The sequence below is a fragment of the Odocoileus virginianus genome, chromosome 29, assembly GCF_023699985.2.
Source record: "Odocoileus virginianus isolate 20LAN1187 ecotype Illinois chromosome 29, Ovbor_1.2, whole genome shotgun sequence".
Taxonomy (NCBI): domain Eukaryota; kingdom Metazoa; phylum Chordata; class Mammalia; order Artiodactyla; family Cervidae; genus Odocoileus; species Odocoileus virginianus.
The window spans coordinates 2,061,035-2,077,717 of NC_069702.1; the positions used below are offsets into that span (position 1 = coordinate 2,061,035).

Sequence of the window (16,683 nt, forward strand, 5' to 3'; positions counted from 1 at the left end):
CACATTAACAAATTGAAAGATAAAAACCATATGATTATCTCAGTAGATGCAGAGAAAGCCTTTGACAAAATTCAACACCCACTTATGATTAAAACTCTCCAGAAAGCAGGAATAGAAGGAACATACCTCAACATAATAAAAGCTATATATGACAAACCCACAGCAAGTATTACCCTCAATGGTGAAAAACTGAAAGCATTTCCCCTGAAATCAGGAACAAGACAAGGGTGCCCACTCTCACCACTACTATTCAACATAGTTTTGGAAGTTTTGGCCACAGCAATCAGAGCAGAAAAAGAAGTAAAAGGAATCCAGATAAGAAAGAAGAAGTGAAACTCTCGCTGTTTGCAGATGACATGATCCTCTACATAGAAAACCCTAAAGACTCTACCAGAAAATTACTAGAGCTAATCAACGAACATAGTAAAGTTGCAGGATATAAAATTAACACAGAGAAATCCCTTGCATTCCTATACACTAACAATGAGAAAACAGAAAGAGAAATTAAGGAAACAATACCATTCACCATTGCAACAAAAAGAATAAAATACTTAGGAGTATATCTAGCTAAAGAAACAAAAGACCTATACATAGAAAACTATAAAACACTGATGAAAGAAATCAAAGAGGACACAAACAGATGGAGAAATATACCGTGTTCATGGATTGGAAAAATCAATATTGTCAAAATGGCTATACTACCGAAAGCAATCTATAGATTCAATGCAATCCCTATCAAGCTACCAACGGTATTTTTCACAGAAGTAGAACAAATAATTTCACAATTTGTATGGAAATACAAAAAACCTCGAATAGCCAAAGTAATCTTGAGAAAGAAGAATGGAACTGGAGGAATCAACCTGCCTGACTTCAGACTCTACTACAAAGCCACAGTCATCAAGACAGTATGGTACTGGCACAAAGACAGAAATACAGATCAGTGGAACAGAACAGAAAGCCCAGAGATAAATCCACGAACCTATGGACATCTTGTCTTTGACAGAGGAGGCAAAGATATACAATGGAAAAAAGACAACCTCTTTAACAAGTGGTGCTGGGAAAACTGGTCAACCACTTGCAAAAGAATGAAACTAGAACACTTTCTAACACCATACACAAAAATAAACTCAAAATGGATTAAAGATCTAAATGTAAGACCAGAAACTATAAAACTCCTAGAGGAGAACATAGGCAAAACACTCTTCGACATGAATCATAGCAGGATCTTCTAGGACCCACCTCCCAGAATATTGGAAATAAAAGCAAAAATAAACAAATGGTACCTAATGAAACTTAAAAGCTTTTGCACAACAAAGGAAACTATAAGCAAGGTGAAAAGACAGCCCTCAGGTTGGGAGAAAATAATAGCAAATGAAGCAACAGACAAAGGATTAATCTCAAAAATATACAAGCAACTCCTGAAGCTCAATTCCAAAAAATGACCCAATCAAAAAATGGGCCAAAGAACTAAACAGACATTTCTCCAAAGAAGACATACAGATGGCTAACAAACACATGAAAAAGATGCTCAACATCACTCATTATCAGAGAAATGCAAATCAAAACCACAATTGAGGTACCATTACATGCCAGTCAGGATGGCTGCTATCCAAAAGTCTACAAGCAATAAATGCTGGAGAGGGTGTGGAGAAAAGGGAACCCTCTTACACTGTTGGTGGGAATGCAAACTAGTACAGCCACTATGGAGAACAGTGTGGAGATTTCTTAAAAAACTGGAAATAGAACTGCCATATGATCCAGCAATACCACTTCTGGGCATACACACTCAGGAAACCAGATCTGAAAGAGACACATGCACCCCAGTGTTCATCACAGCACTGTTTATAATAGCCAGGACATGGAAGCAACCTAGATGCCCATCAGCAGACGAATGGATAAGGAAGCTGTGGTACATATACACCATGGAATATTACTCAGTCCATTAAAAAGAATTCATTTGAATCAGTTCTAATGAGAAGGATGCAACTGGAGCCCATTATACAGAGTGAAGTAAGCCAGAAAGATAAAGAACATTACAGCATACTAACACATATATATAGAATTTAGAAAGAAGGTAATGATAACCCTATATGCAACACAGAAAAAGAGACACAGATGTACAGAACAGACTTTTGGACTCTGTGGGAGAAGGGGAGGGTGGGATGTTTCGAGAGAACAGCATGTATATTATCTATAGTGAAACAGATCACCAGCCCAGGTGGGATGCATGAGACAAGTGCTCGGGCCTGGTACACTGGGAAGACCCAGAGGAATCGGGTGGAAAGGGAGGTGGGAGGGGGGATCGGGAAGGGGAATACATGTAACTCCATGGCTGATTCAGGTCAATGTATGACAAAACCCACTACAATATTGTAAAGTAATTAGCCTCCAACTAATAAAAATAAATGAAAAAAAAAAGAAACAGCAAAAAGATATTTTCAATGACCTGATTCAATCAATTAGGGAAAGTGTGGCTTAAGGCAAGTTACTCAGTGTCTTTCTCTTAACTTTTGAACTGTGGTGTTGGAGAGGACTCTTGAGAGTCCCTTGGACTGCAAGGAGATCAAATCAATCAAACCTAAAGGAAATCAACCCTGAATATTCATTGGAAGAACTGATGCTGAAACTGAAGCTCCAATACTTTGGCCACCTGATGCCAAGAGCCAATTCATTAGAAAAGCCCGTGATGCTGGCAAAGACTGAAGGCAGAAAGAGAAGGGGGTGACAGAGGACGAGATAGTTGGATGACATCACCGATTTAAAGGATGTTTAAGCAAGGATGTTTAAAGGATGTTTGAGCAAGCTCCAGGAGATGAAGGACAGGGAAGCCCGGCGTGCTGCAGTCCATGGGGTCACAAAGAGTCAGACACCACTGAGAGACTGAACAACATCAACAAACAGTTGTTTTCAGAATTGAATGAAATAATACATTTAAAAAATTGAGTACAACATTTGAAAAAATTTAGGCACACATTGTTACCATCCTTCCTTCTCACTGACCTAGACAATAGGTGCATTTGGTGAAAAGTACATAGAAAATGCCTACTCTATAGGAACTTACAGAAGAAGTTAAAACATATCAATGTTAGACAATGACTGAAGTGCTAAAATGAAACAGTTAAGACTCTTTAGGGATTTACGTCATCATTTTTATACTTGGCCTCAAATCTAATAAAATTTATTCATTCTTTCTTTATGCAATTTACTAGCACTTTTGAAGTGCCTGGTGCACTTACTACCTTCCAGGAATTTACAGCACAGCAGGGGAAGTGGACGGGGCTTCCCAGGTGGCTCAGTGGGTACAGAACCTGCCTGCCATGCAGAAGGCACCAGAGATATGGTTTCGCTTCCTGGGTCAGGAAGATCCCCTGGAGGAGGGCACAGCAGCCCCCTCCAACATGCTTGCCTGGAGAATCCCACGGACAGAGGAGCCTGGGGGGCTGCAGTCAACGGCGCAAAGAGCCGGCCATGACCAAAGCACCTGAGCACAGCACAGGGGAAGTGGACACAGCAATCACTGGGGTGTCACGTTCCGCATTTCGATACAGGTGTTAAAAGGAAAGTTGGTTCAGTGGGGAAGGAAGACAAGAAGCGCTGTGGAAGTTCCAAAGTGAGAGTGGTTTTCCTTCCTCAGAGCACATAATCCTACCTGAAGCTAGCTGAATGAGGGAGTAGTATTTTTATTTAAATCTAATTTGCTTTTTAAATTTATTTTCAACTGGAGGGTAATGGCTTTACAACGTTGTGCTGGTTCCTGCCACACAAGAACATGAATCAGCCATAAGTATACACATGTCCCCTCCCTCGTGGCCCTCCCTCCCATCTCCCGCCCCAGCCCCTCTCTACGTTGTCACAGAGCACCAGGCTGAGCTCCCTGTGTTAAAGAGCAACTTCCCTTTAGATACCTATTTTACATATGGTAATGTATGTTTCAATACTACTCTCTCAATTCATCCCCCCCTCCTTATCCCACTGGTCCATAAGTCTATACTCTATGTCTCTATGTCTGCATCTCTATTCCTGCCCTGCAGAAAGGTTCATCGGTAACAGTTTTCTAGATTCCATATGTTATGCTTAGTCACCCAGTCCTGTCTGACTCTTTGTGACCCCATGGACTATAGCCTGCCCGGCTCCTCTGTCCATGGGGTTCTCCATGAATACTGGAGTGGGTTGCCATGACCTCCTCCATGTTATCTTCCCGACCCAGGGATCAAACCCAGGTCTCCCACATTGCAGGCCAATTCTTTACCAGCTGAGCTACCAGGGAAGCCCCTATATTCCATATATATACGTTAATATACGATATTTGTTTTTCTCTTTTTGACTTACTTCACTCTGTATGACAGGTTCTAGGTTCACTCACCTCACTAGAACTACTCAAATCTGTTTCTCTTTATGGCTGAGTAATAGTCCATTGTATATATGTACCACATCTTCTTTATCCATTCGTCTGTCAATGGACGTCTAGGCGGCTTCCATTTCCTGGCTATTGCAAATAGTGCTACAATGAACACAGGGTACATGTGTCTTTTTCAATCATGATTTTCTCAGTGTATAGACCCAGTAGTAGCTCAGTCGGTAAAGAATCTGCCTGCAGTGCAGGAGACCCAGACTCGATCCCTCGGTTGGGAACACCCCCTGAGAGAAGGAAACGGCAACCTACTCCAGCATCCTTGCCTGGAAAATCTCATGGACAGAGGAGCCTGTTGGGCTGTAGCCCATGGGGTCAAAAAGAGTTGGGCACAAGTGAGCGACTAACACTTACTTACTTATACCCAGTAGTAAAATTGCTGGGTCATATGGTAGTTTTATTCCTAGTTTTTAAAGGAATCTCCATAAGGGGCTGTATCAACTTACATTCCCATCAATAGTGGAAGAGGGTTCCCTTTTCTCTACATCCTCTCTACCATTTACTGTTTGCAGATTTTTTTGATGATGGCCACTCTGGCTGGTGTGAGGTGATACTTCATTGTACTTTTGATTTGCATTTCTCTAATAATGAGTGATGTTGAGTAATTTCTATGTTTTTAACAGGAAGATTCATTCACATGATTGAAAATACAAAACACACAAGTATATAATATATGTAATAAGACATCTTTTACCATCCTCCACCTTCATTCATTTCACTAACTTCTCAGCAAGCTCTATCTAGCCAACTAGTACCCTTCTACAAAGGCAGCCAATGTCATTAGTTCCTTGTGCACTTTCCAGGTATATTTAATGTATCACAAGCAAATGTGAATATATATCTCCGCCTTTCTAACAAACAGGTGTGCTATACCTTCTTAATTTCATTTGAAGTATGTCATTGAGCTCATTGCTTATTAGTATATAAACAGCTTATTCATGCTTCATCCTATTTCAATAGCTACATATTATTTTATAGTATGAATATACCACAATTTACTGAACTGATAAGACATGAAAATTATTTCCAGTCTTGTTCTTAAAAATGCTGCTATGACAAATTAATGTAATATATAATTCTACATGTGTACAAAATACATCTAAGAAATAAGGTCTTAAAAGCAGAATTTCTGGGCCAATTTTGCTATATTTAGCTAACACGAGGTGACTGTTTTAAATATTCAACAATTAGAGTCTAGGGACTTCCCCAGCAGTCCAGTGGTGAGTCCACCTTGCAAGGCAGAAGATTTGGGCTGGATCCCTGGTTAGGGAACTGAGATCCCCACAAGCTATGGGGCAACTATGCCCACGCACCACAACTAGAGAAGCCTGCATATCACAGTAAAAGATCCCAGGTGCCACAACTAGGACTCAATGCAGCCAAATAAATAAATAGAATCTAGACATCCCCGGACTAACCTGTCCTATGCTCTGGTTTGACATCACCTCTCTATCTTAGTCTTCAGCTTCACTCTCTCAGATATTCAGCAGCACCATCACCATTAAACAAACATCTCCTGATGAGAATTCCCTGGCAGTCCAGTAGTTAGGACTCCATGCTTCCACTCCTGAGGGCTCAGGTTCACTGCCTGGTCAGGGAACTAAGATTCCCCAAGCTGCACAGCATGGCCAAAAACAAACCAAAAATCAATCAACAAACAAAACAAAAAAAAAACAAACAAAAGCAATCTCTTGAGTGCCAGGTATTGTTCTAGGTAGGGGGTCTAGCAGCAAAGAAAACAGACAAATATCCCTCCTTTCATAGGACTCTCTAGTAGGAGTTCACTCTGTGGGTCTCTAGGAAAGGGACAGATAAACACACAACATCAGGAAGTACATTAGAAAGTTATCTGGGCTGAGGAGGAAAACTAGCTAAAGAGAGAAAGGAAATATGAAGGCCTGAGAAGGAAGACAGGAAATCAGGGCAGGTTTATATCTGCAGGCAGAATGATCTAGGAAAATCAAGAGGAAAGTCCCGTGGCAGGACAGTGAGTGCACTACCGCAGTAAGAGATAGGAAGCTAGTGTGGCTGTAAGAAGCGAGGAAGGAGGAGAGAATGAAAGACGAGGCAGGCGCGCGTGGCGCTGCGGGAGGAAAAGTGGGCGCTGGACAGAGAGGAACCGGCCGCACCGTGCGTGTGGGGCTGAACCGGGGCAGGGGCCCCAGCAGAGACACGGTCAGCGCAGGCAGGGCGTGAGGGGGCGCTCTTCAGGAACTCAAAGAGTAACAGGCTAGGCGAGTGGAGCTGGGGCAGAGGACAGAAACCCACTGCCACAAAAGGTAACATGAGAACGGAAAAGAGCCTGCCTCTGTCCTGAACAACATATTCCACATAATCCAGTGACCGGTGGACAGGAACTGGAAAGCCACGTTATAATGCATCTAAGTTATCAATTTTTCATCTGCATAGGTCATAATTTTAATTGCTGTAATTATAAACAACCTTTTATAAAAAGTATTTTAGCAATCAATTTTGCCTGTTAAGGTTTATATCCTGGTTAGAGACTTGGTTTTTAAAGATTATTCTACTGCAGTCACATTATTCATTGCCAAACAGTCATCTGTTTTACCTTTCAGTACTAAATTTTTAATCCTCACACTCATTTCACTAAGAACTTTCTTGGGGGTGGCATTGGAGATAGTAGTGACTGTCATTATTTTGATGGAAGTGCAGTAGACACTAGGTTGGCTGTAACTGATTTCAGTATCTCTTTACAAAGAAATTAATCAGCACAATTCCTTCAGTCTTCAAAGCAACTATAAAGAGAATACCATATTTTCTCCTAATTATTGCTTTATATTTTTATTTGGTTACAATTTTCTCACTACCTTTATCATCTGTGACCTGCCTTCTGGTCTCACTATGTCAACCAAACTTGCTCTCCTTAAAGTTTTCTTTAGGTCTTGCTAGAATTCACCACTGCCTTGGACATTTATGACCACACTCTGATATTTGAGTGGCACTGAAAACTGATATTCTATGCAATACTCACTCATAGTCTAAAGATAGGAAAAGGCACCCATTAAAAACACAGACCAGGAGTGGAAAAGGCATATGCTCAGGCTCTCTCTCCCTCCTTTTGATAAACATTCCAGTTTTCCTTTGAAAAACTATCCCTCTGCCATGCCATATGATCCTGGCACAAATCTCAGTCAGCATGAACTGCTCCCAACCCTACTGGCCCCAAGTTAGGCCAATCTTACTTTTTCCCCTGGAATCTGAATCTTAGACAGAATGACTCAAGACAGAGTAACAGTTGAAATTCAGTCTCTCTGGTGTCAATGACTGGAAGAGCTTTCCTGAGTTCTTGGCCCCTAGGTCCCTGGAACTGTGCTCAGTTCAGTTCAGTTCAGTCCCTGTCATGTCCGACTCTTTGCAACCCCGTGGACTGTAGCACGCCAGGCTTCCCTGTCCATCACCAACTCCCAGAGCTTTACTCAAACTCATGCCCATTGAGTCGGTGATGGCATCCAACCATCTCATCCTCTGTCGTTCCCTTCTCCTCCTGCCTTCAATCCCTCCCAGCAACAGGGTCTGTTCCAGTGAGTCAGTTCTTCGCATCAGGTGGCCAAAGTATTGGAGTTTCAGCTTCAGGAACTGTACTACTCCATTCCAAAATCTGATTAACCATTCTTCCTTTGATTCTGCTAGCTTTCCAATCCCCTTTAATAAATTCCCTTTTTGCTGAAATCAGTCACTACTGAATCCTGTTGTTTGTATAACCATTATGTTGAACACATAGGCTTCCCCAAATTAAATCATGAAATAGCTTTGTGTTTCATGAGGCTAGATTTTCTCTGGCCCCTGCACACATAGTACATAAGTTAACACAGTGCCTCAGAAGTCAAACATTCTGGGCTCAAGTTCTAATCCTATGTCCTACTAGTTACTTAACTTCTCTTTGTCTTAGTTTCCTTATGCAGAATAAAAACATCTACCTCACTGGGTCACTGTGAAACTTAAAGGACTTCCCAAATGCCTGGCATGTATAATAGTAAGTCCTGAAAAATGTTAATTAAGCTGATGCAGTGATGGTCTGGTGATGGTCCTGTCACTGTCTTTATTTCTCACAACCCATCACCTTAAGCCCTGACTTCTTATTTCCGTACCTGTCTTCATGCTCTCTCCTTTTCTGAATCCTTCAAGACACAACTGAATGAAGCACCACCACTTCCACAATGCCCGCACTGATCTACAAAGCCCACAGTAACTTCATACTTCACTTACAGGAATCATAATCTAGAGAAGACACATGAGTCTTAATTCTGTATCATTCTAGTATTTTTTAACCATACCTGTGTGTAAATCATGACTACCCAACAAGAAAAGTGTTCCTTGAAGGCAAGAATGACATTTCATATTATGTCCTCCATATTACTTACCCCAGAGTAAGGCTCATAGTAAGCTCTTAATAATAAAGTTTTAAACTGTCCTCTGAGAAGTTAAAAATATTTCCAATCATAATTACTTGACTTTGTATAGCTTCAAGCCATTAGGCCAACGTTTTAGCATATACGCTGCCAAAGTGAGCACAGGCCGTTGTTTTTATCGCGTGTAAGAGTGCACAAAAAGACAGGGGCAGAACTTTCTGTTTTCTTCACACACCAGCCCAGACACACTGGGCATCCAATAAATGTCATTAACTGTCTACAACAAAGCTGAAAATTTCAGGAGCTGAAAATCAATCCCAACGATGACAGGAAATTCCAAACACGTCCATTACTATTAACATTGAAAACTATAGAGCTGAAAGGTCCTGCTTTGTTTAAAACTTTAAAACTTGGGAGATGAGGGAAATAGATAAACACTTTTTTCTCTTGAAATATACTTTTGTTCCCATAAAAACTGTTGATGAAGGAAAAAGTAGGAAAGGTAATTACTGTTTCTTTTCATTGTCATGTTTCTGGAGTGATTATTATTATTTTTTTTTGGAACTCTGCATAATACAAAGTACCCCACCTTCTTTCTCTAACCATGTGCAAAAGTATGCACAGAAATAAAAACTTTTCCCACTGATGCCCAAGAGTATATCATTTACATATGAAAAGATGGCACTGTTTCAGAGCTTTGTGGGCAGGATTTTCATCATGTGTAAGACTCAGCTGGGAAAGAGAAGCTGAGTAAGCCGAGCCTCAACTCCACGTGAAACTGTCTGAGAAATGGAGATGTATAAATTGACTCACTTAGCTGACCCTGGAATAAGCTTATATTACATCTAAATAACACCTTTTCAAAATTCTGTACTTCTCGGCTTACGTTGTTTAACAAACACAATTATTTCAAAGTTTAGAAAAAATTCTTTTTTCTAAATGCTATCCACTACAAATTTTTCAACCAGACTAACTCTTAATTGTCTCCTTTCTACAGAACACTCTAGAAAAGAAAGAAAAGGAAAAGAGGGAAAAAAAACCACACATCTTACTTGGATTGTGCAAGACAGCCGGGTACAACCACATTCTGACTCTCCTCCTCAGCCTGGAGTGCAGTGAGCTCCACCATGTTAACCATCACATCACTGGTGTGGCCTGGAAGCTGGGGAAGCACCGCGAGGATCTTCTCCACCAAGTTATCTCCATGATGTCCTACAGCCCCTATTTAAACAGACAAGAAAATATGAACTCACAAAATGGGAGGAAAAAGAAGCTGTTACAGAAATCAGTAACACAATGCTGACATTTTTCCCTTGGTAACACTAATCAGGTTCACAATTACCTAGACAATGTATGTCTTGTGTGTCGGACTTAACGGTCCCTGAGGGCAGGCGCTATGTCTATCTGGTTACTGCTATATTCCCAGCACTTGGCATAGTGCCTACACATGGAAGGCATCAACAGGCATTTAGTGAATAAAAATAGTCAACATTTGGTAGGTCAGGTAAATGGTGACATAAGATGACACTATCCTGAAATTTTCGAGCCAGAAAGATTTTCTTAATTTTACTGATGAAGACTTTAAGACTTAGAAGGGCTTAGTGACCTGACCAAGAATAGCAGATCTCCCCTTTGTGAGAGGCTTATCTTCATAATGGCAGCTGTTTACCTAGTCCATTCTATACATAAAGGCAACTTGGCAGCTGGTAGGTTTACTAATTATTTGTTAGATGAAACAAAGAACAAATGAATGAATGGAAAAAGTTTGTACTGATAGAAGGATTTATAGAGCATTTTCTATTTACCAGGTACTGCTCCAGGTGTTTTACATATATTAACTCCTTTAATAACAAATGAATTAATAAGCTCAAATAAAAATCATGACCAATTACACAGCTTAATGCTTTTCCAAAAGGCCAAGTTATCTTTCCGAAAGTCATCAATGCTTGAAAGATACCATTTCAACAAACAGCTGTTGTTGCTGTTCAGTTGCTGTCATGCCCAGCTCTTCTGACCCCGTGGACTGCAGCACAACACACTTCCCTGTCCTCTACTATCTCCTGGAGTTTGCTCAAACTCATACCCATTGTGTCGGTGATGCCATTCAACCATCTTGTCCTCTGTTGCCTCCTTCTCCTTTTGCCTTCAACCCTTCCCAGCATCAGGGTCTTTTCCAACGAGTTGGCTCTTTGCATCAGGTAGCCAAAGTACTGGAGTTTCAGCTTCAGCATCAGCTCTTCCAATGATTATTCAGGGATGCTTTCCTTTAGGATTGACTGCTTTGATCTCCTTGCAGCCCACGGAACTCTCAAGAGTCTTTTCCAGCACCACAGTTCAAAAGCATCAATTCTTCGGCAATCAGCTTTCTTTATGGTCCAAATCTCACTTCTGTACATGACTATTGGAAAAACCATAGCTTCTACTATGTGGACCTGTGTCAGCAAAATGATGTCGCTGCTTTTGGAAATGCTAAGTTTGTCATAGCTTTTCTTTCAAGGAGCAAGCATCTTTTAATTTCATCATGGCTGCAGTTAACATCTGCAGTGATTTTGGAGCCTTAGAACACAAAATTTGCCACTGCTTCCAATCTTTCCCAATCTTCTGATCTATTTGCCATGAAATGATGAGACTGGATGCCATGATCTTATTTTTTTGAATGTTGAGTTTTAAGCAAGCTTTTTCACTCTCTTCTTTCACCCTCATCAAGAGGCTCTTTGGTTTCTCTTCACTTTCTGCCATTAGAATGGCAACAACGGATGTGACTGGCCAAATCAACTTGTTCTGATCTCACTCACTTCAAATCAATTAATATTTGACTTCCTAATGTCTTTCTGTCTGTATCTCTCTATTGTATTTTCCATGTCATATTAATTTGGGCAGAAAAACTAGGCAGAAAAAACTAAACCAGAAATTCAAGGAATCACAGTCATCACCCTCATCATCTTCATCAGAATAGCTAATATTTATTGAGACCTGGTCAAAGAGGAGATGGAAGTGGTCAAACAGGAGATGGCAAGAGTGAACGTCGACATTCTAGGAATCAGAGAACTAAAATGGACTGGAATGGGTGAATTTAACTCAGATGACCATTATGTCTACTACTGTGGGCAAGAATCCCTTAGAAGAAATGGAGTAGCCATCATAGTCAACAAAAGAATCCAAAATACAGTACTTGGACGCAATCTCAAAAATGACATAATGATCTCTGTTCGTTTCCAAGGCAAACCATTCAATATCACAGTAATCCAAGTCTATGCCCCAACCAGTAATGCTGAAGAAGCTGAAGCTGAACTGTTCTATGAAGACCTACAAGACCTTTTAGAACTAACACCCAAAAAAGATGTCCTTTTCATTATAGGGGACTGGAATGCAAAAGTAGGAAGTCAAGAAACACCTGGAGTAACAGGCAAGTTTGGCCTCAGAGTACAGAATGAAGCAGGGCAAAGGTTAACAGAGCTCTGCCAAGAGAACGCACTGGTCATAGCAAACACCCTCTTCCAACAACACAAGAGAAGACTCTACACATGGACATCACCAGATGGTCAACACCGAAATCAGATTGATTATATTCTTTGACACCAAAGATAGAGAAGCTCTATACAGTCAGCAAAAACAAGACTGGGAGCTGACTGTGACTCAGATCATGAACTCCTTATTGCCAAATTCAGACTTAAATTGAAGAAAGTGGGGAAAACCACTAGACCATTCAGGTATTACCTAAATCAAATCCCTTATGACTACAGAGTGGAAATGAGAAATAGATTTAAGGGACTAGATCTGATAAGACAGAGTACCTGATGAACTATGGACAGAGGTTCATGACACTGTACAGGAGACAGGAATCAAGACCATCCCCAAGAAAAAGAAATGCAAAAAAGCAAAATGGCCATCTGAGGAGGCCTTACAAATAGCTGTGAAAAAAAGAGAAGTGAAAAGCAAAGGAGAAAAAGAAAGATACTCCCATTTGAATGCAGAGTTCCAAAGAACAGCCAGGAGAGATAAGAAAGCCTTCTTCAGTGATCAGTGCAAAGAAATAGAGGAAAACAACAGAATGGGAAAGACTAATTTCCTTCAAGAAAATTAGATACCAAGGGAACATTTCATGCAAAGATGGGTTTGATAAAGGACAGAAATGGTATGGACCTAACAGAAGCAGAAGATATTAAGAAGAGGTGGCAAGAATACACAGAAGAACTGTACAAAAAGATCTTCATGACCCAGATAATCACAATGGTGTGATCACTCACACTCACCTACAGCCAGACATCCTGGAATGTGAAGTCAAGAGGGCCTTAGGAAGCATCACTATGAACAAAGTTAGTGGAGGTGATGGAATTCCAGTTGAACTATTTCAAATCCTAAAAGATGATGCTGTGAAAGCACTGCACTCAATATGCCAGCAAATTTGGAAAACTCAGCAGTGGCCACAGGACTGGAAAAGGTCAGTTTTTATTCCAATCCTAAAGAAAGGCAATGCCAAAGAATGCTCAAACTACCGCACAACTGTACTCATCTCACACTCGAGTAAAGTAATGCTCGAAATTCTCCAAGCCAGGCTTCAACAACACATGAACCGTGAAATTCCAGATGTTCAAGCTTGTTTTAGAAAAGACAGAGGAACCAGAGATCAAATTGCCAACATCCACTGGATCATCGAAAAAGCAAGAGAGTTCCAGAAAAACATCTATTTCTGCTTTATTGACTATGCCAAAGCCTTTGACTGTGTGGATCACAACAAATGGTGGAAAATTCTTCAAGAGATGGGCATACCAGACCACCTGACCTGCCTCTTGAGAAACCTGTATGCAGGTCAGGAAGCAACAGTTAGAACTGGACATGGAACAACCGACTGGTTCCAAATAGGAAAAGGAGTACGTCAAGGCTGTATATTGTCACCCTGCTTATTTAACTTATATGCAGAGTACATCATGAGAAACGCTGGGCTGGAGGAAGCACAAGCTGGAATCAAGATTGCCAGGAAATATCAATAACCTCAGATAGGCAGGTGACACCACCCTTATGGCAGAAAGTGAAGAACAACTATAGGGCCTCTTGATGAAGTGAAAGAGGAGAGTGAAAAAGTTGGCTTAAAGCTCAACATTCAGAAAACTAAGATCATGGCATCCAGTTCCATCACTTCATGACAAATAGATGGGGAAACAGTGGAAACAGTGGCTGACTTTATTTTTCTGGGCTCCAAGATCACTGCAGGTGACGACTGCAGCCATGAAATTAAAAGATGCTTACTCCTTGGAAGGAAAGTTATGACCAACCTAGACAGCATATTAGAAAGCAGAGACATTACTTTGTCAACAAATATAGGTCTAGTCAAGGCTATGATTTTTCCAGTAGTCATGTATGGATGTGAGAGTTGGACTATAAAGAAAGCTGAGCACTGAAGAATGTGCTGCTTTTGAACTGTGGTGTTGGAGAAGACTTGAGAGTCCCTTGGACTGCAAGGAGATCCAACCAGTCCATCCTAAAGGAGATCAGTCCTATGCGTTCACTGGGAGAACTGATGTTGAAGCTGAAACTCCAATACTTTGGCCACCTGTTATGAAGAGCTGACTCATTTGAAAAGACCCTGATGCTGGGAAAGATTGAAGGAAGGAGGAGAAGGGGATGACAGAGGATGAGATGGTTGGATGGCATCACCAACTCAATGGACATGGGTTTGTGGACTCCGGGAGTTGGTGATGGACAGGGAGGCCTGGTGTGCTGCAGTTCATGGGGTCGCAGAGAGTCAGACATGACGGAGCGACTGAACTGGACTGATTGAGACCTGATGACGTACAGATGTTAACTTCCGTACTATATTTATTATCCACTTAATTCTTAAAACAACTCTAATACATAGGTATTATTATGCTCAATGACACAGCAGAGGATTCAGTTTAAGTAACTTGCTCAAAATTATATATGTTGTAAATTACAGAGAAAGAATTCAAACACAGGAGGCAGATAAGCACACTCTTTATTTAAAAAAAAAAAAAGAGCCCATACAAGTGACTTAATACAGAACCAGTATGAGTGCTTTGAAGGGGACTTCTGCTGTTAAAGAAAAGTGTTTTTATTCCACCGGAAAAATATTCAGTTATCAGGGCTGGAAGGAACCAGATCTTATTTACGTTTTCTTTGGTTTACGTTTGTCTCCCCAGCACTCAGACTATAACTTACTCATTAAATATTTGCTGAATGAATGCCTAGTGACTATTAGGGACCCTGAGACCCAGAGGAGAGTCAAAAGTCTCTAAGTGAATCATCTTTAACCTTGGAAAGGAGATACTAGGTTACCCCACAGCATCATGAATTTCGCTTTCCAGTGGTAACCTTCTCAATAATTTAAAAACTTCTCCTCATTACCACAGTAACTTTTCTGTGAACTCTGTGCCCAAATTCAGAGTCTTGCCCCTAAGTTATTCTTATCTGTCATCTGCCATTCTTTGACACAAGGTACAAACAAGTTGTCTATGTGTTCTGCCTTTCCTTCTTAACTTCTTTAGCGCCTACAGTCTAGCTGATACTCTTACTCCCTATGCAAGCACAGGGGACTTTAGCAAGTCTCAATTCATTACACTGTTAGCAAATTAAAACAAAAACTCTCAGCAAATCTAGAAACTCTTCAATATGAGAAGTCAACATACTTAATTTTCTTTAAGGTTCAGTAGCTAATAGCTGTTTTTACAGAACCAAACTATTATTTACATCCTTAAAATACTATATACCAATACCCAAAATATCATAGAATATAGTTCCTGACGAATGGTTAATTCTAACCAACTCTCAGTTACTTTGCTGTTGTTTTTAAGTTGCTAAGTCATGTCCGACCATTTACAACCCCATGGACTGCAGCACGCCAGGCTTCCCTGTCCTTCACCATCTCCCAGACCTTGCTCACACTCATCCATTGAGTTAATGATGCCTTCCAACCATCTCATCCTCTGTTGCCCCCTTCTCCTCTTGCCGTCACTCATTCCCAGCATCCTGGTCTTTTCCAATAAGTTGGCTCTTCACATCATGTAGCCAAGGTATTGGAGCTTCAGCATCAGTACTTCCAATGAATATTCAGAGTTGATTTCCTTTAGGATTGACTAGTTTGATCTCCTTGCTGTCCAAGGAACTCTTAAGAGTCTTCTCCAGCACTATAATTCAAAAGCATCAATTCTTTAGCACTCATTTACTTAGTGGCAGATAATAGGTTAGGTAGTAGAATTCTTCTGGGTTATATGTATGGCAAATTATACTTACAGTCTTAGCCTCATATTGAAGGGGAAAACATACATTTCAACACTTTAAAGGCATGTCATTAATTAATAATGGTAATAACTAATATTTTTCCCATCACGCACCAGACACTATTCTAGGAGCTGGACGTGTTAACTTATTTTACCCTGTTATTCTCAATTCACGGATCAAGAAACTGAGACCAATAAGCTGAAACTCACCCAAAGACTTCTGACTAGCAAGGGTAGAGCTAAGGCCACTATGACTGCCACGCATGCCTGCTACGCACCCTAGAGAGTGGCAGCAGCTACTATATATTAAGGATCTGCCTCAAGCCCCTCACTCCTTACATATGTGATCCTGTGTAATGTAAATGTGAGCATGTCACAGCACAGCTCAAAGCCCTCCAAATTTCCCGTCATATTCAGGTTTTTAATCTAAGTCTCTAGTTTGCCCTACAATGCTTTCCTTCTGCCTATCTCTCCAACTTCATCTCCTCTCACCGCCCTCCTTGCTTGCAGGGCAAGTTGAAGGAAGCCACACTGGACTCCTCAAACACATCCAGTGTCTTCCCACCTCAGGTCCTTTGCACTTGCCTCTCCCTGGGTGTTACGTATTCAACAGCTGGGTCTTCTGTGTTCTGTACCTGGGTCTTATATGTTCTATACCAAGGCTGTC

At 40.9% G+C, this 16,683-nt stretch overlaps 1 protein-coding gene across 1 annotated transcript in view; it reads right to left on the reverse strand.

The window, feature by feature from the left end:
- The window catches only part of SCFD2 (sec1 family domain containing 2), a 391,117-nt gene that overhangs the window by 363,041 nt on the left and 11,393 nt on the right, over nt 1-16,683 (reverse strand). The window contains exon 2 of the mRNA XM_070458048.1: nt 9,834-10,002. Coding sequence (XP_070314149.1) covers nt 9,834-10,002 — 169 coding nt within the window. The remainder of the gene's footprint in view (nt 1-9,833; nt 10,003-16,683) is intronic.